Here is a 23,697-nt window from a genome sequence, read left to right as displayed (position 1 = left end):
CCCACTGCTCACACAACCACAGACTATTATGAAAATGGCAGAGTTGTTGGCAATCATTAAACCAAAGTGTACTAACTGGTTAAAATAACACAAGAAAAAAAAGTTTGTTAAGACCCACTCATTTTCATAAAGTAATTGTTCTTTTTTTTCGGAGGAAACATCTGACATTCTTTAATTCTTTGTTCCTTGTGCTGAGATCTAAAGAGCTTGTTAATACAGCATAGACTGACATACAGCTGGAAGCCACGTGCTCTTCTAAAGAAAAACAAAGTATAAATCCTGTGACCCATTGCCACTTAATCATTTTATCATTATTTTGGGAATTCAAAATATTACAGTCAGTACTATATGCATTCGGTAAAGCTGGCAGCCACCGATAACAGAAGTTTTTGAAGTTTTTCTTCTTTATTGTTTTGGTATGCAAATACACTGCACCAAGTCTGCTCTTGATTATTGTTCTAGGTAATGTTAGGTATATTTTGTACAAATTTACATCTTTTCTTACAATGCGGAACAATATCATATTGCATGTTTATCCTGAAAACTGTTGGGCACATTTTAGTTGCCTTCTTGAACTAATGTGAAAAATGTCACTGAAAATGATGTTGTCGTTTTTGGCTTTACTTTTGAGAATACGGTAAGCACCTCCAGTTGTTTTCTTTCCTGGGATATTGTTATTTTGTTGTGGCATTCAGCAAGTATGGTACTTTATATTATTCTTTCCTTTTATCTGCACATCATGGTTTCTGAATGGTAATAAGGCTGCTATGTATCCAAATCAACCAGGAAACTTACAGATGTCTGCATTATCTACATATATTAAAAGGAAACTGTAATCTTTGGGTTTTTTAGCATTTTCTAAAATGTTTTTGAAGGTTATTCATTTTTAAAATATTTATTTTATAAATAAACATTTAAACTAATACTCTAGTTAAAGTTCTAGTTTTTGTTTTAGACAGCATGTGGAAGACCCCCCTCTAGTTTTTATTGCTGTATGTGTGCCTATTGAGAGATTTGCCTTATTTCCTGTCTCAATTATATGGATTTATTAGGACTGGAAGTGATGGGAAATCTCTGCAGTGGGGACAGAGATTTGCAACTGAAAATAGGTAACAGGAGATGATCAAAGGTTATTGCTAAGCTACAAGAGATGGTCAGAGAGTGTCAACATGCTGCAGAAGATGTCAACACATAAACGTGATGTCCACATCCAGCCAGCAGCACGCTAAATATTCAATGCTTGTAAAACTTTATTTTTCCAGGACAGCTTCAAGACGCCCTGCTTGGGCTTAAGTCCGAAGGAGGAGGACCTAAATGGGCTTGACGTTTGTCCTCAACAATAATGTTTGAATGCATTGCACATTATGGTGTGCAGCTGCCTGTTTTTCAGGTAGCCCTTGGTTGGCATCTGCACCTAGTCAGCCAAGGGAGTTTTCCACTTTATAGGACTTAAGAGCAATGGGAAACTTTACTTGTACACTGCTGGAGATGGTCAGAGACTGTGAGCATGTTATAAGAGTTGAGCATGAGAAAGCACCTAGATAGGAAAAACACTGACTACTGTCTCCGGAGGTTAAATGGGCACCACAATAAGTGGTTAAGTGTCACAGGTTGGGTTCCAGGGGGTTAGAGTCTGTAAGGTTTCTACCTGCTGTCTGTGTTTCCCTGTGCTGGTGACCCATGGTGTCTCGATTTTGCCCTGGTGTCACAAGGGTTTCACAAGGACAGAAAGTATGGGAAGTGAAGATACAGATAGCAATAAAAAATGCCAGAAGTTTTAACCATTCCAGTCTCTATCTAAAATGAGTCCATTAGTTTGCATTAAGTGAGCATTCATGACATGGATACCCATTATGGGTTTTATAAAGAGCACAACAGAAGTTGCTTGCATTCAGACTGTCTCAATTCAATGAAACTTTGTACAGAGCTGTCTAGAATTTTTGTGTACATTTCAGCTTTAGTTTTTGAGCTTTGTAAACAGCAGACTTTTTTCAGCAATGCAGATAAGGATAGCATTGGAAACATGTGAAAAGTACATGCAATCTCCATTTTCTTTATAGATATTAGAATACACATGTAAAAACTATTTTTAGGCCTGACCATGGTCATGAAAGACTAAAAAATCCACTATAGATTCCCATTCATGAACAGGAATAATCAGTACCAATAATACAAAATTGCAAATTATCACATAAATGTAGAATTAACCTTTTAAATGTGATTTCATTTGGTACCCTCAGAAGAAGTCTGTGTAGACCTGAAAAGTGAATCTATCTCAATAACTGGCGTATGTGACAATTTTGTAACTGACAGAAACAGGGTCAGACTGTATGTAGAGACAATTTTTTTGTTTGAGATTGACATTAGAATGCGGATAGAACCCCTGTTAGGTTGTTTTTTTATGTCTGTGTCCAGCTGGGGAGATTTCCCTTCACTTCCTGCTCTCAAGGCACAATAGGAAATGAGAGAAAATCTGTCCAAAGTGAGGGAAATTCTCACTTGAATTATACTCAGTGGAACAGGTGTCCTCATTGGATTAGTTATCTTCACCTCTTGCTCTTGTGATAACTCTAACATTGCCAATTTTCACCCATTTTCTGTCATGGTGACAGTGGACAAAAGGATGAGTACGGAAGTGGATCTCCAAAAAAGGACACTGACTGCAGTGGTGTATCTTCTCCACCCTAGCTAAAGCTAAAAAAACTTTACATACACTTCAATGTCTTGTTTGTGCTAGGAAGTAAAAGAAACAGGTCACCAGCACTCGTTTAGAATAAATATGTCCTTTTTTAATGGACAATTGTGTCACTACAATCAAGAGAGCCGACGTTTCGGGGCCGCACAGGGTCCCTTCTTCAAGGCAGTAAAATTGTGACATATGTATTCTAAACGAGTGCTGGTGACCTGTTTCTTTTACTTCGTATTTTGCACGGTGCCATCCGTGATAGTCATTGCGAGCATTGCGACCGTTCTTATTTGGGCAGGACTGCTGCAAGGTGTGCTGAGAGGACCCCCACCACCTGAAAACTTGTTTGTGCTAGGAATACATACTGTCATGGCTGGATTCCTCTCGATGGAGCCCGTAGACACAAAACCTTCCCCCACCCATATAATATTTTTTTGTTTTGCTGCTCATAGCTTCTCTCACAATAATGTGACCGTTTTAGGGGTGGGGGGTGGGGGTAAATGTTGTAAGAGGTAGTGTAAGAGTAAGGTGTCAGGGAGTGTCAGCACTTTGGGTTTCATTTAAAAAAAGTTGCTGATGTTAATTAATTGGTTTTTAGTGCAGAGACAAAAAGGGATACATTTATAAAACGTCTGCCTGGCGAATAGCCGGACAGATGGTGTTTGCACGGCATTTGTGCCCTTGGATGTTGCTGACGCTTATAGGAAAATCCTATACTCATCAGCACCATCTAGGGGAGCTAGTGCCGTGCAAACACCATTCGTCTGGCCATACGCCAGGCAGACGTTTTATAAATGAACCCCTTTTTGTCTCTGCACCGAAAACCAGTTTATTGACATTATCAACTCACTGGTTGCTTTCACTTGACTGGAATAGCTTTAAACTTGTATGTACTGTCAATATTCAGTGCAGGCCTCTGAATGAGGAAATATTTTTGTTGTAAACATATCCATATTGTTCTCAGCTGACATTTTATAAAAACATAAACATATAGACCTAAACCATTTAACTATATTATGTTTACAAGTAAACAACTTTTTTATTGAGGAATGTGATACTTCCAAGAAAAACAGAAGCACTGAAAGACTTCTTGCTGAAGCCTGTGGAAAGAATGCATTCACTGCACGTTCCTTTGTTTAGAGTTCAAATAGGAATGGTTGACGGCAAGCAAGATGAAGATGGAAATAATGACTGAGTCAACAAGTTCCATTTAAGGTGGCTGTAAAGTTCTCTCACCGAGGACCACTGACGGAACCTCTTGTGTATATTCTTGTTCATTGCACCACTGGGATGGGATCATTCTTCCTGCCTCAGTGTTGTGCAGCAGTGAAGGGAGTGCTTCATTTTCAATGGAGAAGACAGTTATGGTTGGATGATCACAGAGATTTTCCAAAGCATGGAAATGTATTTGTATTAGTAACAAGTGCGAGTACGAGTGTAAAAAAAAAACGGGTTAGTAGTTTATCTCATCGTAGCTCAGTGAGCACATTTTATATTCAAATAAGTCACATACTTCATTTGGAAGATTCATTTGTTAAAAAAGGTCATGTGACCTCCATAACCCTTTTCCGCTGTGCTTGCCAGATCTGTGGGCAGATGTTGAAGTGTTCAATCACTTAGGTTGATGTCACTATCAGACTCAGGGCTGTGCGCTGCTGTCAGGAAAACACCACTTGGTGGGCCTGCAGGCATGACTGTCTGTGGCCTCACTGGCCTACTACAGTACCTTACAGGCACACTGTGCGGCAATACATCTTGCATTCCCAATGTGGGAGCATGCACAGTGCCCACATGCTAATTACCTTAATAATGTAACACTTTTAGGTATATATGACCTTTCATAGAGATCACAGTACTGCCCCCTAACAATGTCTTTATCTGCTTTTTTTCCTCCAGAAGGATGGTACCATCTTTGTTGAGGCTCTACCCAGGGTCAACATCTACTTTATGGACTAAGATGCTAGCTCAGAGATCAACAGTTTGTGGCTGTGTTCACAAATCTGACACAGATTAGACCCCAGCCACAGCTTCTTACCTTTTAACAATATTACAATGTAGCGGCTTGATCACTTGAGTACTCGTACTCGCCAAATGCTACAATACTTACCCCAATACCGGAACTCGCAGTGTCGCAAGGGATTATGGAGCTGGCTGGCTAGGAAGCTGGCTTCATGCTGCCTCACGACACTGCGAGGCGGCTTAGCTTCCTGACTAATCAGGAAGCCGGATGGCACATCATGACCCGCCCCCTGGCTTTCTAGTTGACTAGGAAGCCAGCTTCATGCTGCCTAGTGACGCTGCGAGGCAGCCTGGCTTCCTGACCAAGCCGGGAGGCGGGTCATGATGTGCTGCCCGGCTTCCTGGTTGGTCAGGAAGCCAGGCTGCCAAGCAGTGTCACAAGGGAGCATGAAGCCGGCCTCCCAGGCAATCAGGAAGCTGGGCGGGAGGTCATGACATACCATCTGGCTTCCTAATTAGCTTGGCCCACACTACCTCGGGATGCCAGTATCGGTATTTGTACTTGATGCCGAAAAACCGTTATGAGTGTATCCTTAAAATAATTGTAATTTGTGTATTAAAACATGAAAACCCATTCCTCCTTTTGTACCACCTGATAACAATTTGTACTGTACACCTTTTAAAGCCATAAAACATGATTAAACATATTTTATATGTTTTTATAAGAATATGAAAACCTATTGAACCATACCTTTTAAATGCATGCTACTATAATCTATTACTCTTCTTTTTCCTTAAGACAGACTGCTAATGCTTTTGTGACAAGAGCATTATATAAGATCACCTTTAATGAATCCCAAATGACCAACTAGTTATTTCCCTGCTTTAAGTAGAACAAACCTAAGGGAGGTTTTTGTTTTAGTTACTAAGACAGCATTTTGCTGCTTATCATCTATAAATAGTTGTTTTATCGTTTGAGTATGGGTCTCCACAAGGAGTATGGATTCAGCAGTCCATGGAGGCATCAGTGGAACAATTAACTTGTGGCCTTCACCTGGGGTTCTCACTTCAGAGACAGAAACAGGAACATTATTGTGCTTATTTAGAATATTTGGAAATGTAGCAAGGTATTTTGATGCTTCTACATTATTAAATCATAGCATTCCAGGAGACCAAGAGCTTCATTTAAGTCCCATTACTGCGCTATACTATAAACTTTTGCTTGCCAATAGTACCAGTCTACCAAATGGCACATGTCCAATATCTTACTAGACTACTTGTCTAATGGCTTCTTGTAACTATTGCAAGTTTTTTAGTGGGTACAGGAAGCCTACCCTTGAGTACAGTGAAACAGTACAGAAGGAGGCACATGCATGTCTAAAAGCGACCCTTGCCATTCCTAACAACACCTATGCATGATCAGCGGTTACAAGATTACTCTCAGAATATAGAGTCAGTGTGTGACAGCTGCAGTGTCCCATTCACACTTGGCTTCACTTGCATTAATTTCAATGGGCTGTCGCACGCATGTCAAAAGCGGCAAAGAAACTCATGCAGTAGTTTGAGCTGGGAGCGTCACGCACTTTTTGACACCACGTTTATACGCGTTTAGCACATATCAACATGCAGGCGAAGATGCATGTTTTACCAGCCGCATTTGGGGTGCCATTAACAAAAAACATTCACCGCAAGTGCGTCACATGTTTTTAACATGTTCTGTGAATTCACACCAATGCACACGCTTGGTATATCTTGCTCTCCCAATACTTCTCCTTTAATAATTTGTACATTCATAAATATTTTAGCATATTCAACTAACATGTTTATCAGTTTGTACATACTGTAGATCATCTTATTCCTGGTAGTAGGATTAAATTCCATCTCCAGTTCACCAGGCTCTCTTCTGTTGGCCACCTCCCCCCAACTCAGCGGGAACTCCCTTAACACATGATCCATTTTTTGGCTTAATTTTCCAAACTGGAATTTAAAATGGAAACGTCATTTGCGTTTCTGTTACCTGTACCAATCCCATCTTTCTAAATCAGGTTTCAAAGAAAAACAAAGGTGTAATTCATTAAACACACTCAAGAGATTTTGAACATCTTAAGCTTCTTCATGTGACATGAGGCCTTGACTTAAAAATGTTTTCAGGTCCAAAAACAATCTAAGAGAATTGAAAATAATGTTTTCCAAACAAATAGCTTCAAAAAGTGTTATGATCAGCGGACCAGAAACCTTTGTGATATAGGTGTATATAAGTTTTGCCTATGGCATTCTTCAACAATTAACATTGAATCTGTGGTACAGCTGCTGAATGTTTGCATCATAAATAAAAATTGAATGTAGGAAGGAAAACGGGGTTTTGCGCAAAGCAACTGTGCAGATGCAACCTGTAGATTCTGTAGTGCAGATTAGAAAATTCAAGCTTAAATGTATTGGTTCTGAAGGGTAACACAAACTTTTGCTTTCTTCCAATTGTTGGCAGTGAGGATGATGATTTTTTGTAGCATACATCTTCAGGTGCCTTCTAATCCAACTGCTCTAATACTTATAATGTCTATCTGTTCACAGGTGGTCGTTTTGTCCTCATGGTGCTTGTTACGAGATGCTTCATATTACACACTGTCTGTTCTCGCACTGATTGTGGTAAGTTTATGTATCACTATTTTCAATACTGGTAATTCATTGATCATGTTATAAAATATGTTTTAACATATGTCATTATAGATGTTCATTCATATAATGTACTGTGTAGCATAAGCATGCGCCAGGAGTAACCGGTAGTTGTATCTCCTCCGTAACTGGAAAATCTTTACATCGGATTTTACTAGCAAGCCTCAAATTTGGGATATGTACCTACATTAGTTGGAAGGGACTTATTTAGTGCAACTGGAATATGGAAAGTTCTATACTCCAAGACAATGCCATTTAGGAGTCAGTGTGGTTGATTTACTAACCTTATAAACACGCCACGAACAAGTATACACCTCTGTAGTGTGTTACCTCCCAGCATGATCTATTGGTGGAATCTAGACACCTTTGTAGTGTGTACACACCCAGCAGGTGTGTTGTGCAAAGCCCTGCATGAATTGCAAGGTGATGTTGTGTAAATTAGCTCTACATTGTGTTGCTTGCGTTGATGAATGCAGGAATGTAAATGCATGAGCTAACCATTTTTGTCATGATTTTTCCATATATGGCATTAGTGGAAATATGCTTTTAGAGACTTGCATGCCGCTACGTAAATACATAAAAACGCGCCATAACGGCGTGAAAATGTGACACGTTGCTCGTGTTTGGTTGAATATGTGTTGCTGTGTAAAAAAGCACACGCACCTGGTGTGTGTGTGTGTTTAGGTTAGTAAATCACCCCCAGTATGTTGGATATCCTGAAAACTGGGTGGTCCACAAAAAAAAATCCAAATTTGTAATTTAGGATCTTCATCCAAAGGTTGAGCACTCCTGTTTTATTATTATTATTACATAGGATTTATATAGCGCCAACAGTTTGTGCAGCGCTTTACGCTTACAGCGTTTTAAAACATTATGAACAAATGTATTAAATAGATAAGTGTGTTGTAAGTAACATGAATAACATCTAACTGAACAAGAATTATAGAGAACAGGAAATGAAAACGCAACTTTGCCCATATCTTTGAAATTACAAAAAAATACATCTTTAGAAATGTTTAGTAATGACAATCTACAAACACATACTTATAGATAATTGCCAGCTTTTTATTCTTTGTATACCTTATTTTTCTTTTTCCCCTTATTCTTCTCACAGTGGCCATTTTTACTAAGGGCAGATTAATATATGGTCCTTTACTCCCTGGAACTCTGACACATGTGACTAGGACATGTGTCCATGCACATCATCTCAGGGGACGAAATGCCTTTCCCTGAGATCTCCTGCGATTACAGATGAGATTTCCCAGCAATGCACTGCTGATGTAATCTTCCCAGGATGCATCACTTGGGCACAGATTACATTAATGCCCAAGAAGACCCGGAAGTGGGGGCGAGGGGTTGCAATCTGTCCATGTTTCAAGTTTCACCCTAAATATGGGTGTAACATGAAACATGGTCAGAAAGGTGAAATTAGCCTTCAGATAATGAATGTAAGATGATTTCATATAAGCATGCAGAGCTGCACGCTGATGTGATTTTTAACGTTCCGCTTTAAGAGATCTCATTGTAATGCTCAATAACTAAAAAGCACAGAACTGATAAAAACAAAAATGGGCTTACATTAAAAAGTCTTCTGAATTTACCTTAAACTGCAAATGAAGTATCACACCTTTCCTTCTCTTTATAGTCCTATTTAATGTTTACCAGATAAAAAGTAAACATAATAAAGCTGTTAGAGTTAGATGGTATATGTGCAACAATGTAGACAAGATTAACTTTTGGCTTTACATATACTTTAAAATACTTTTTTCTCTTATTGTAAATGCACTTTCCTGTGCTCCCTCTCCAGTGCTCCATGCTGTCAATGAAGTTTCACAGCAACACCCCTGATCACAAGTGTTCTCACACAGATATAGTAGAAAAGAGACACTCCATATAAGCTGTGCCTTCTATTTATTATCATAAATAAGACATTGCAGGACACGCTCTCTATGACTAGGTACAAGATTGTGTGAAACGCGTAAGAGAGCTCTCCTGTTGTTTGTCCTGGAATGCCTTATTGATGATAATAGAAGCTGCTTTCAATTATTTGGGGTGCTGCTAGCCTTCATTTCTACTATAGTGACCTGATATGAGGTGGGCTGGCACCCACTGGTCAGGTGTTTGTGGACCAACCTGAAGCAGCACAGCATTTTGAACTGTTCTCACACAGTCTTGTATTCCTGAGGACTCCATTACATTATGGAGTGCATGGGGCAGTTTGGTTCCTATTGCATAGCACAGTCATATTCACACACACTGTGCAATAGGACACTATTAACACAATCTATTTCTGTGACTTGAACTGGGCTTTAATTTGTGGGGCAGAGCTGAGTTTCTTCTCACCTAATTCTGTGCTATGCAGCTCCACTTTGTTTCTGTTCGAGAAATAATAAGGTTCCTTGAGAGGATGGGATTCAGCATACCTTTCTTCATATTCACTTGGATGTACAGTTGCTGTTCCCAGAACACCTTGTTACTGGCAACAAGTGGATTTTAAGAAAGGAGGGGGCCAGTAGCACAACAGCTATACAGAACGTGGAGATAAGCAGAACCACTGGGAGGGCACCATTGCCCTGTATGCTTATTAAGGCTTTATTTTTCAGTTCTGCATAAAGTGTAAGTTTAGACAATATATACAAACATTGCTATGTGATATGTTCTGTCATGGACAATGTCCGGATATGTATACAGCAATGATAAGATGTTGATTTGGGCCTCCTTCAGAACAGCTGCTTGGCTTCTTTGTATAGCTGAAAGCATTTACCAACTGTTCCTATTTACATAGGCATCTTAATTTCATGCCCTTGTGCACCTTATGCAAATTTCACAATGAATACACATGAACCCTGCTGAGATTAGTTTAACAATGGCAGAAGTGATAACAATGTTAACAAGTTTCCAGATCAAATCGTATATAGGGGGTTCAATTCATTTTTCCTTCCACATTCAATAATGTTTTCTAACATTCGCAGACCATTGTATGTATAGTAACAGTTTAAAAGGAAAGCATTGTGCATTTTCATTCTGCACAATGTTGCAGTTATTCTTGCAATGTTAACATTTTGTTGATATGATTTCCATATTTTTCTACATATTTTTTAAGTTAAAGCCCATCTCCGGACAAACAAAAAAAATCTACCCTTGCAGTGGGACTACTCTCGGCACTGTAAGGGTTAAGTGCTAATTTATGTCTAGGGACTGAAATCAAGCAGGAGTTACTTAGCTGATCCAAGCTCCCTCCAGCACCCCCCCCCCCCCCCCCCCCCTGGTTTTTTTTCCCCCCTCTGGGCTGCTAGACCCGTCCCCACAGCCTCTTCACCCCTCCGCTCCGGCTGTCTAGGGATTGCTGATGTCATCATGTCTAATGCAGGTTCCATAGATCTGCATCAGATGTAAGGACATTCCACCAGCCACAGTGGAGAAGGGGGGAGAGCCAACCTCTGGGGGAGTGGAGACCAGATAAGTAAATGGACTTTACTCCATACCTTTGGTTTGCCCAGAGATGGGCTTTAAATGTAGAGATTTGTGGATTGGCTACTGGACATGAGACACATGGGTAGAATAACATACATATTTAGAAAAAGAGGCATCATATGTGGTCCATTCAGGATTCAATAATAAGTTGGAGTTGGTCAGTATGCCCATGGCACAGAAGTAGCAAGCATGCAGCTTCCTACCATGATGATAGCATTCCACTTGCCCTTCAGTTTTAGAATTTGCTTAATGAGGGGCCCTCCACAACATCATCAACACATAAGAAGTGACAGGCAAGTGCAGAGCTTTGACCAATCCCTGCTATCCCCCTGGTTTCCTGTTGAAGAACGTACATGGTAGTTGCCCCCCCCCCCTTTTACCGATATCCACCAGGCACTAGGCTCCTGACAAGGTTGCTTTGTGGATAATCTGGCTCTGGATGGCAGACCCTTTGTGCTGATGATCCAAGGCTGGATTCACTGGCAGCTTTAAAAATGGGTCCCTTTGTGTCTACAATGAGGCACACAGCTCTGCCATCTTGATAAACGTCTGTGCCATCTGCATGCAGTGTAAAGAAGTAAATTAACATTTACTTACATCTGAAGCAGCTGCCAAGGGAAAATAAAAAGCACTTTTCTCCGGCTACGTGCTCTGCAATCTACATGTTACTTAGATGTCTTGCATCAGAGAAGCAGAGACGGTCACCGAAAGAGGTCCATCTAAATGATACAGAATGACTGTGCCCTGTCCAGTGTCGTTGTTATGGCAGAATATTTTCTGTCGCATTACCACCTTAACCTGCTTAGCTGATTGAAATTTAAGTGCAGTTTGCATTATCATAATTAACATAATCTCAGGCTCATTATACAGTCAATCCAACAGCTGCTTGAAAGAGAGATTTTTTTATTTCAGTCCGTCGGCTAGATAAGGAAATTGTTGACTGCAAAATATTCTTATCAAGCAGTTGCAGCTGAAATAATTTGGCAAGCGACCAATAAGTTTATATGAACAGGATTTGGAGGAGATTTTCTATGAATGATACATAATGGCTTTGCATTACATATGGGAAATGATGTGGAGATAATTAATTGTAAACAATACAGATACATAATTGAGTCAAATCCTTTTGTTACAGTTGGGAGACGGACACAGGCTTTTAACTCGTTTTCCATTTCTCCCTGTAATAATGGATTATATGGCTTTTTTCGAACTTCTCAATGTGACTCCTCCAGTGATTTGCCACATTTGTTCCCAGTTTGAACTATGTCCTGCATATGTCTTCCTTTATTGAGCAATGTTTAAACAGGCTCTTTTACCCTGCTTATGCCCATGAGACCAATTAAACTGTACCTTTTCCTAGAACAGTGATCTTCAACTAGTGGCTTTGGAGGCATATGTGGCTTTCAGCCCTCTTGGAAGTTGTCCAGGGAAGGAGTCTTTGAAGGTGCCTACAATGTATCCCTAATAGGCACACATACTTCAGACTTAAAGGAGAACTATGGGGTTAAGGCTTTTCCCCATAGTTCTCCTTAGGGTAATGGGAGGACACAAACTAGCATCCTCCCGTCACCCTAGGCTCAGTATAGCTGCTGCTCGCGGTATACTGAGACGCCGCAGCTGAAGCCGATCCCGACAATTGTGCCGGGATCCGCCCACCTGCGTGTCTGACAGCTGGCTCTGCCTATCTAAAGGCAGAGCCAGCTGTACCCGCCCCCTTCCCCGTCCGTTCCGCCAGTCGGATCGGAGCGGGGAGGGGGGATCCAGCCCCTCCCCTGTCACGTCAGAGAGCCGTGACAGGATCGAGAGGTGAGCAAACGCCGGTATGTGTTAGCTCTCCTCCCGATCTACTGAGCCGACCTGTGACAGTCTCATTGTCACAGGTCGGCTAGAACTATGAGGTGAGTGAAAAGCACTCACCTCATAGTTCTCCTTTAAGAGATTACTACCCCCCTTTCCCTCCCTGACAATTGCCTGGTTCTTCAATTCTTTTTTAGGGAATGGGTCCTGTCTGTGTGCATTTCAGCACTGGAGCCTAGCTAAATTTAAGATCAGAGCACTGCTTGGTAGCTTGGGTCCGCTGTATCTGAAGTTTGCATGACTATTTACGTTGAAATTATATTTGACACAAGTTAACTATTATAATATAATGGTCTAAATAATTAAAATATTATCTATTGGGCCCTTGAAAAGATTAAAGTAGATATGGACTCCCATTAAAAAAATGTGGCACCTAATTATAAATGTATTTCTTTATTACAGATATTTATATAGCATCGACAATTATGCAGTGCTTTACATAGTGCACATTCACATCAGTCCCTGCCCTCAAGGAGCTTACAGTCTAAGGTCCCTATCTCATATGGAGACAGACAGACAGGAACCAATTAACCAATGAGACAGGAGCCAATTAACCTTTCAGTATGCAAACTCCATGCAGATAGTGTCTAGACCAGGATTTTAACTGGGTGCCCTCAGTGCTGCAAGGCAGAAGTGCTAAGCACTACGCCACTGTGCTGCCCACAACTGCATGTGCACTTAAAGTTTTCTCTTAGTCCACCTGCAAAGTCCCACAAATACCTGTTGAGCCTACCAATAAAGTCCATCTATTGCAGCTTCCTTTGATGGTGTGGCAACATTGCTGCACTGCTTCTGAAGTTGCAGTGTCTGGAAGGGGGAGCATATGAGACCCAAATGAAGGAGGATTTGGCGTCAGGAGTCAAGGATGTTAAATTAATATTTCTGTTTACTCTGTGAGGCTTTTTCATCACGTAGTAACTAGATATGGTGCTTGTTTAGACTGTCATACAGAAGTCTTCAGTTGTATTTTAAGTTGGCAGTCTTTAAAATGTACACAAAGCAGTGGCCAAGGTGTATTCTAAAATGTTGAATAACTCCGAATTGTAGCATTCAATGGGTCACCAGTACTGTATATGGAAGTGCTTTGTTAACAAAGTTCACAATGGCGTTCCATCACTCACCAAGTCTATATCTCTCATAGATACAAATCTGGTTACCCTTCATACCTTCTTCTAACAAGTACAAAGTTCTAGAGGTTTAGGGTATTTTTTATATTATAAACAGTCCCAGTTTATCATTACATTGGATGTTGTATATGTTTATACTTTTATGAATATAACGTTTATTAAGTTTTGGGCATTTTAAAAGCATATTTTAAATGTATATTGTAAACCAGAGATGCCCATTTTACCTTTGTGTGGATGACTTTGAAATAGAATTATCAGAAGAACAGCTGTGTGACTTCACCCTTGACCATTCTATAACTACTGTTTTGTTAGTACTATTATATGTTTTCAAGGCTTGATTCCAACAGATGCTCAGGTTGTATCTGAACCATCTGCTTACAGGGACAGCATACCCTGAGTGAAATTGCAAATTCTGTTGATCAGTAATTCCTCATAAATGATGAACGGGCACTATGGAAAGTGCAGCTCAGCTTCAGCTCCACAATTAAAACTTGTTTATGTTCTTTTCAGAAACAGGTTTAAGAAAACTATTCTATCACCTGCTAACATTTAAAAGCAAGAAAAAGCTATAGGCTAACTTAAAAATAAAGGAGCTCTGAGATCATTTTACAATAATACATAAAACATTCTAAGATAATTGGTCATAATCATGTGACATTAACTCCCAGCTCTGAAATATGCCTGAATTCTGCGATAAAATGTTTACCATGAGTGGCTTTAGAGAAAATTATTCTGTATTGTGACAGTGGACACTATTCACTGTATGGTGCTGAGCTTACCATAAACATTCAGCATGCAGCCTTTAGGTATAATTAGTAAAAAAATAATGGATAACTATAATTTAGGTACAGTTATCTTTTAAACAATTCCCCCTTAACCCCCTGAAGTTTTATGTTTCCCTGTCCTCCTTCCTCTGAGATCTTTGCTGTGTGGCCCACTGGCAGTCACTAATGCAGAGGTTTTCTGGTTGGGCTCTTCTTTTTTTGCACATGCATAGAAGAAAAAAGCTCAATTAATGGATGGGTCACCCACTCTTGAGTTGCATAATAAACCGGGTCTCCATCCACATGCATGGAAAAAGAGTATGGCTAGAAGGCTCCAAGGTGGCCCCAGTATAAATTTATGTCCACTGCAAATTGCCACCAAGGGCACTCTAATCAGAATGGCATATGGAGAGCGTAGCTCAAAAATCAGAACCTAGTAACAAAATGACCATGGTTTTAGAGAGGCACACAGAGGAGAGTTCTCACGGGCATGATTTTCCCAGTGCTACGGAAATTCTCTGCTTTGCTACACATATGTAGACAAAGGCTAATCTGCTGGTCTCATACGGTAGAATACGTTCTAGTTTTCTGAGATGTGAACTACCTTTATCTGCCAAATTATTTATAATTCTGTGCAGCCAGTTTGTGATCTAAGCAACCCTGCCAGACAGCACAGTCGGAGCTTTAGCCTCCACTACAACTGAAATTGCTGTGATCACTTTTCTCACTCAGTCTTTCAGCATGTCCACTGTAAGCAGATCATTCCTCTTCCAGTCTAAGAACTGATGTGCAGGGGACAACAGACGGCTGATATCAAGACAAACTGAAGTAGTTACACTAGTTACATTTAATTATGCATCTGTTTTGTAAGCAATTAATTACTGCATTAGCCGCTTTTATACCGGCCTGAAGTTCAGGTTCATGAGCAATAGAAATACTTTTGGTTGTTAAAAAGTACAGTATGTAAATACAGATGTATACATCTGACCAGAAGAGGGACAATATAGGAAGAAAGAGGGTCAGGATTTGGTTTCAATAAAAAAAAGTGTCCTTTCAAAAAGAGGACAGTTGGAGAACAATGCAGAGTTACACGGGCCTTTTGCCTCTATCTACAACAGTAACATACCAAAATCTGATACTGTGGTTTCTCTGTCCCTATTAGAGTCTCAACCATAGGAGCACTCACAGCACTATTAAAGTCTTGATCAGTGGAATCCTTTATACTGCAACAGTAGTGTCTGGGTTGAGAAATTTGCATCAGGGAAGGAGCTGAAGAGGTGGCAGTGAAGAAGCTGAAGAGCCATCTACTTTTAAATTTCTGGTGCTGACAGGTTACAATGAAGGAGCTAAAGAGCCATATGCTTGTACATATTTATTGTTAAGATGGAGCAGTGAAGGAGCTAAATATTTTGCTGGTATATTTCTGTTGTGGAGAGATGGCAGTAAAGGAGCTAAAAGATAATTTGCTTGTACAAATGTATAATGAAGAGATGGCATTGAAAAACCTGAAGGAGGCAGTGAAAGAGCTGAAGGGCTATTTGATTGTACATTTCTATTGTAGAAAGAAGGCAATGAAGGAGCTGAAGGGTCAGTTGATTGTACATTTCTGTTGTAGAGAAGAGGCAGTGAAGGAGCTGAAGGGCCAATCGATTGTACATTTCTATTGTAGACAGGAGGCAGTGAAGAAGCTGAAGGGCGAGCTGCTTGTACATTTCAAATGTGGAGCAGAGGTAGTCAAAATAAAATAAGCTGAATTGACTTCTATGACCACTATTTGTGCAATACTGCTTGGATACAGCAAAAAGTGGATACAACATTCTAGTTAAATGGCTACAAATATAAATATCAAATAAAACACCAAAGTAGCCTTAAAAAGTCCACAACTGCTTGTTCCCGTTAAACAGTGAATTGTGAACAGATGGAGAATTTTGCAGAAGTGTACATATTACTGATGTACACGAGAGCAGGAAGAATGAAGTGTGAGAATAAACCTTTGCTTTATTGCTCCTTCAGGGTGTTAAGTTGTGTTCTCTGCTCGCATTCAGCCTTAAATGCTGTCATTTTCAGCACAATTCATCTGACTTCAATTTCTTTTAAATCTTCCCTGGAATGAGATACGGCCTCTGCTGCAGCAATTGAAGTGGTGCAATATGACCATAAACTATGTGAAGATGATTACGTCGCTCTTCTTGCAGCTAATGGTCATTTAGATTCACAGCACCGTGTAGGATAACACTGGGCATCTTCAAAAATTATTTTCTTTGTTACCATTTGCAATGTGTTTCACTTTTAGGCAGTAGTAGTATAAATGCGTATTTACAATTTATGGAAATAGCTGCGAGAAAGTCAAAGGCCTTTCAAAATGGTCTAGCTTTTTGACTTCCCATATACGTAAATTCTGTATCTGTTATATCTGCCATTCTTATGTCTGCCAGATAGACATTTTTTCTTTTTTAGCACCCAAACATTCTAGGAAATATTGTTGCCATTTTTGTTTTCCTTTTGCACAAATTTAAGTGAACGGCATAACAGGATGACATAAGGAACAAGAATAATAGTATTAAAATGCCATCTGGTGGCAGTTGGAATATTGCAACATGTTTAAAATTCTCATAGAAGGCAAGTCAAACCCAAATGAACTCAGGGCAAAAAACAGGTTTGTTTTAATACCCCCATCCCAAGCAGCATATACTTACCTATCCTTAACTCTGCCACACACTCAGGGCATGGAGCCAAAGGAAATTCCCAGAATGTCTAGATATGGCAGAGCATGTGACACAATCCATATGACAGTGCTGTCACATAGGGAGCCCATAGCTCTGTGTAAGCTGTGACTCATTACCTTCACAGAGCTTTCCTTCTAAGGCAGCAGAAATAAGCGGGGGGTATATGCTGCTTTGAGGATCTGCATTAAAGTAATTCTGTAACTTTGCCCTCTATGAGTAAGACCACATTATGATCACAGATTCACTTTGAAGTTACGTTGTCATTATATCTAAAAAAACACACCTAATAAAAACAGAGGAAATATACTTACCTTTCCGGAGGCCTGACAAAAATATGACACTAAACTCAGTGGTCATATTTTTTGATTAATAAAAGAAAATAGGAGCTATAAAATGAGTGCTTAAAGTGACACTAAACTAAGGAGTTAAATCCTAAAAATGCATTTAAGTACCTGAATTCATCCTGACACTGTCCTTCCTTCTGGAGGGTGACTACTTTTGTTCCCAAAGGTCCTTATGAGTATTGTAAAGTTTTTGCTTATTATCTCTTTGTTAAATTTGTTCCATAATAAATACAATTACACAAAACATAAAAAGAAAAAAGCACAAACCATAATGAAAACAACATTAAATACATCGAAATCTAGAAGTACAATTTAGATAAACATCATAAAAACAATGAGGGGAGAAAAAAATTTATTTAAATCTACTTAAAGATCTCTCTGGTTAGCATGCATAATTAAGCTGTGTATATCAATCACTGAGGCCTTCTCAAAATAATATTAACAAAAAATATATATATTTATATTTAAAATATCTTAACCTGGTAATATGGAAGTTACATATATATCAGATTGTTTATGATCAAACCAACAAGCCCATATCTTAAGAAATTCATCATAGTTGTCTAAATCAGTGTATGTAAGTTCCTCCAAAAAAATTATTTTGTCTATTCGTGCAAACCAATCCTTAATAGGGAGGATTTTAAAAGATCGCCAGTATTTAGGAATTAAAGCTTTAGCTGCATTTAACATAACAACTTCTTGTACAAATTTACAGATTTTCGATCTAAGGACACCTGAACACCAGTTATAATTGTAATAAAATAAATAACATATTGCCAATATTTATTGGTAATTGGACAATCCCACCATAAGTGTGCGTATATACCCATCGTACCGCAATTATGCAAACACAATGGTGGGTTTTCAGTGCATATTTCATGTAGTATAGGAGGAATAGCATACCAGGTTGCCATAAGTTTAACATTGATTTCCAATGAATGATTATCAGGTGATACAGCAAAACACAATTGCAATAACCTAGAACATTGAGTAGTTAAAAGTATTCTTTGTAGATCATTTTCCCATTTAATAATATACAGGGTAGGTATCGAGTCTTTCAGACCCCTCAGAATTTTATAGATTAGAGGCAAACAATGAGTAGGGGGGGGTCTTTAGCACCAAGTACATTATTAAATGCAAAAAACTGCAAAATTGATCTAAATGGCTTTTTTAATGGAGAGACAAAATGAGACAACTGAAATGCCAAGAAATTCCCCATCGAGATTGCAAAGATTGAAGTGGGATCAGAGCATCACCTTGTAACATATCTTTGTGTCATAAACCTTTAGATTCAGTCCAGGTTAAAAAAGAAGGATCTAATTTACCAGACAAGAAGTAATCATGACCTGATAATTGTAAAAATATTGGGTTATATGAACAGTGATTAAGGCTGTGTATACGATCTCAAATCAATAAAGAGACATTTGTCAAAGGGGAGGTCAGGGAATTATGAGTATTGTAACATTGCCACCGCTCCAAGCTGGCTCCCGTGATGGACTTCAATCTCACGTGCAGTTTACTAATTTGTATTGAAATTAGAGTACATCACTGTAGTGAGCTTGGAGCGATGGCTACTTTACAACACACACAGGGGCCATGGGGAACAAAAGTAGTTACCATTCCAGAAGGAAGGACAGTGTCAGCACCAATTCAGAGATGATTTTAGGATTTACTGAGTGATACAAAAATAAGATACATTTTTGTTAATAGTTAAGGTGCTTGAATACATTTGTAAGGTTAAACTCCTGAGTTTAGTGTTACCAAAAAACACATTTGCTTTACTGCTCTTGGGCCACTGCAAATACATGTTACCCCTGTCACCCCTGTCGTACACAGTGGTACCTTCCACCGGCATGTACTTCTTGTAGTGACATTTAATGTGGTGGAAACAACCACAGTGTATGTTGGGATTCCATACACCTGGGAGAGTGGAATACCTGAGTGGTAAGTGTATTCCCTCACTAAGAATCCCCTCACTAATCACTAAGGACTGCAAAGGAGTGTGAGGTCTGCCTGGAGCCTAATTTGACACCAATTTGACTGTCATAAAGGGACTTGTCTATCTAAAGCAGGGGTGGGCAACTCCGACCCTCCGGCTATGCTTTAAGTACAAATCCCAACTTGCTTCTGCCTCTGGGACTCATGCCTGTAACTGTCAGTCTTGCAATGCCTCATGGGATTTGTAATTCCACAACAGCTGGAGGGCCAGAGTTTTCCACCCTTGTTCTCAAGGGATATTATCACTCATGAATTGGTTTATCTCTAGTAACCTTTTAGGTTTAGGATAATTAAAATAAAAGAAAGAATTGTCTTCTGCACCTGACTTGGTATTTAATATAAAAATGACCTCTTTAGTGAAATAGCCCCAAAAAGTGTTGCTAGTGGTTTTGGACTTTAAAAGCTCATTTACAGTTCTGAGAAAAAGTTTGTGAACGTATTATTATTTATTTAGATTAATGCTTGAATTGCTGCTACTGGTCTAATGTTTTTTAGTTAGTGTTTCCCAAAACAGACTTAGAAGGGTTTACAGATCTCAAACAATCATAGACTAATAATCAATGGGGTTTTTTTTGTGACCACTTATCACAGCTTTGCAGCTGCCTAGATTTCTGAAAAACATGACCCTGTGCTGGTCCTTTTAAGTCTAGAGTCATGAAGCAGTAATACACATACCAGTTAAAACTGAAATAGAGAGAACAAAATTAATTAAAAAATAGCAAAACATCTGTTAAACTTTTTTGCTGACTTGAATTGAGTCAGATCCTCTAACCAGTAATTTAGGTGTACCTGTCCATTCAGTGCAGGTTTGACTTGTCTTGCTATATACCAAAACACAAAACGTTTTCTTAACTTGCTGAAGTTCACTATGACCTAATCAAAAAAGATTTTATAGGACCTCAGAGAGAGATTTTTTGAAGCTAAGAACGCTATGGGGTTTTTAAGGAAAGGATTTCTGAAGACTTAGACCTCCTCTGGTGCCGAGACACACAGGAAGTTTGCAAAAGGAAGACATTAGCACTGCAGAAAATCTTCATTAGAGTGTAGCTCTGCAATAGTTAACACAAAGGAACAATGTATCAATTTTCAAACAGGTGATAGATGGTGTATGTTTCTCTAGTATGTTGCTCATGGAAGCTCAACTACAGTTTGCAATAATACACCCAGATGTTCCACAACACTATTAGGACAATGAAGCCATGGTCTGCGGAGAGATCATATAAAACTTTCTGGTCAATGTAAACATCGATATATTTGGAAAGAACAAATCACTGCGAGTCAACACCAAAACCTGGTGAAGCATGATGAAAAAGGAATATTAGTGGGAGCTGCTTTGCTGCTTGAGGACCAAGATGACTGCATTTATATAGGGTCCAGTAAGTTCCATTTTATATCATGAAATCCTGCACTGTGATCTGAAACAGGCTAATTAAGCATTGCAAAATTTACATGAACTGAAACAGACTTGTATACAATGTGCAGTAATGAGTCAAAATATCTCCTAACTGCTAGACAGCTTTATGTTTGGATGAGGTTATTTCTAATTAAGGCGTTTCCACTTAGTTACAAGACATAAAAGTTCACATGGTATTTCCATCAGTGACCTTGACTGTTTAATCAGTATAGATATGGCACTGTAAATGTTATATTTGTTAAGAATGTCATGTTTATCAAGGCATACATTCAGGGCAAAATACGTTTTAGGAAGCAGGCATGCAGAAATCCAGGTTTACAGAACTTTGGGTACTCAACGTTTTTCTTACTTTTTCTCACAATTGCACTTTACTGATTCTTCACATGAAAGGACAAGGTCTTTGAAGCAATCTCAAGAACTGCCACATACTGTTTTGTAACATAAATTAATTGTATCAGTTATGTGGTTTCTCATTACAAATGGGCAAGCCTAAAATAAAATATTGTCTTTAGATTACCGTATTTGCCGGCGTACAAGACGGGTTTTGAGACCTTAAAACATCCCCCGAAAATCGGGGGTCGTCTTATACGCCAGGTACATACGGAAGGATACGGTATACTGCATGTAGCTTCGGCTATATACAGTATAAGGCGCTGAGCCAATCACGGCACGCTTTGCATTAATGAATACAAAGCCTGTCGTGATTGACTCAGCGGAAGCCGGAGAACACAGCGGGGATCGTGGGCAAGGTAAGAGACTGTAATTCCGAGTGTGGCTCGTGGTTACCGCTTATGGTACTGAAAATGAACCCCGAGCCACACTCGGGAATACCGCCATGGATGTTAGTGGGTGCATTTAAACATTATTTTGGGCTATACTCGTCTTATACGACGAGTATAGCCCAAAACATATATTTTAACACAAAAAGTAGGGGGTCGTCTTATACGCCGAGTCGTCTTATATGCCGGCAAATACGGTATGTATCATTAATATGTATCTTTTTTTTTACAGTTTATTTATGATGAAAAGGTCTCCGGGTAAGTAAACATTTTCTGATTACCCCCTTATCAAAATAAATCTAATTCAGTATATTAGTATAATCTGATGTGATACATGTTATCAAATGGGAATGTACAGTGTAGTTGTGTTGGTAAAAGTATTTACAGATAATACCTTGCACTGAATTGTATTGGCTACGTCATTGGTTGGTGGGGTTTTGGGTGAAATTGCTTCTGATGTAAGTATACTAATGCTCTTAAAAAGTCCCACAGTTATCATGCGTTAATAAAATTGCTCAGTTTTGCCCTCGCATTCCTGGTTCAAGAAAGTTTTTTGTGCAAACTAATATAATGGAAAGTTGTGCATGTTGCTCTGCCAGTACAGTTTGAGTGCAAACATGTTCATATACAAACTGGGCAGCAGTGCACAAGAAGAAATGCCAGAAAGCGTTCAAAGGCAAAGAGAGTGTCACTGGAGGGTAATTGCTGTCCTTTTTGATGCAGTTAGAAAAGACAAATGAGGCACAAAATCATTTAAAATTGAATAAAAGTCAAAACTCTAATGCAAAAAAATACTAATAAGATGTTTTTAAAATTGAAAAAATAAATAAACAAAAATAGTTTTACATTTTACTTACCAGAAAATTATTATTGCATAGTGAATCGGGACTTATTAGGAAAGAAAGAGTACTTTATTGCAGTTTCATAAGAACTGGTCACTGTATTAAAATGGCATTTTGTTGGTATAACCGCCTGAAGTAAGGAAATATATAAATATTACCCCTATTATCTCTACTTTAACAATGTAACTGTATATTTTTTTATTTATGTATCTGTTATATGCGATATTGGGGCATGCTTATTTGGCTTGTCTTGTTGGCAGAACTCTTTTTACCTATTATATCTCTTTAAAGGTGGGAGTCTATGATTTTGGTTCTAATGTATGCAGTTTACATCCTTATAATGAAGTAAGTAGTGAGAACTTTCTCTGTCTAATGTTATCTTTACTCTGAGATCTTCTAATAGCTCCCAAACACAATTACAACTTTCATTAAAAAATACAGGTTTAAGGTAGTATGGTTATTGTAGCATTAGGAACGTTAAAAAAAAAGCCTATACTGTTAAAGTTGGGCCCAAAAAAGTAAAGTGGAGGACAAAGAACTAGTTGCCATTAGAACTGAAGAAGTGGCTTGGAGAAGCTATGAAACATCTTCAATATTACAGAACACATCCAGTTGAATGCGACTAACTACTACTAGTTATACCATGACCTGGATGAATGAGAACCTTCAAAGACAACTAGTCACCATTATTACTAGGGATGCACCGATACTAGTATCGGTATCGGTGCCGATGCCGAGTATTTGGGTGAGTAAATGCTCTGATACCTTCCCTCATACCAGAACTTCCGGTCAGAGGAGAAGGTTTCCTCTGACCGGCAGTGCCATAGGGAAACATGGAGCCAGCTTCTCGTGCGATCAGGAAGCAGGGCGGCGAGTAATGACCCACCTCCCAGCTTCCTTATTGGACGTAAAACCGGCTTCCTGGCCAATCAGCATCGAGCCAGCCGAACAGCCGGCTCCATGCTGATTGGCTGGGAAGCCAGCTTCCCGACCAGTCAGCATCGAGCTAGCCAAACAGCTGACTCCTTGCTGATTGGCCGGGAAACTGGCTTTC

The 23,697-nt window shown here is 39.2% G+C and overlaps 1 protein-coding gene across 1 annotated transcript in view; it reads left to right on the top strand.

Annotated features, from left to right (window-relative positions):
* LOC108789509 (sodium/potassium/calcium exchanger 3-like) overlaps window positions 1-23,697 on the top strand; it is an 82,299-nt gene that overhangs the window by 32,252 nt on the left and 26,350 nt on the right. Inside the window, exons 6-8 of the mRNA XM_018559543.1 lie at window positions 7,217-7,291; window positions 22,034-22,059; window positions 22,935-22,988. Of these exons, the coding sequence (XP_018415045.1) occupies window positions 7,217-7,291; window positions 22,034-22,059; window positions 22,935-22,988 (155 nt within the window). The remainder of the gene's footprint in view (window positions 1-7,216; window positions 7,292-22,033; window positions 22,060-22,934; window positions 22,989-23,697) is intronic.

Source organism: Nanorana parkeri, unplaced genomic scaffold (assembly GCF_000935625.1).
Source record: "Nanorana parkeri isolate BGI_ZX_2015 unplaced genomic scaffold, ASM93562v1 scaffold402, whole genome shotgun sequence".
NCBI classification, from domain to species: Eukaryota; Metazoa; Chordata; class Amphibia; order Anura; family Dicroglossidae; genus Nanorana; species Nanorana parkeri.
This window is presented reverse-complemented; position numbering and strand designations above follow the sequence as displayed.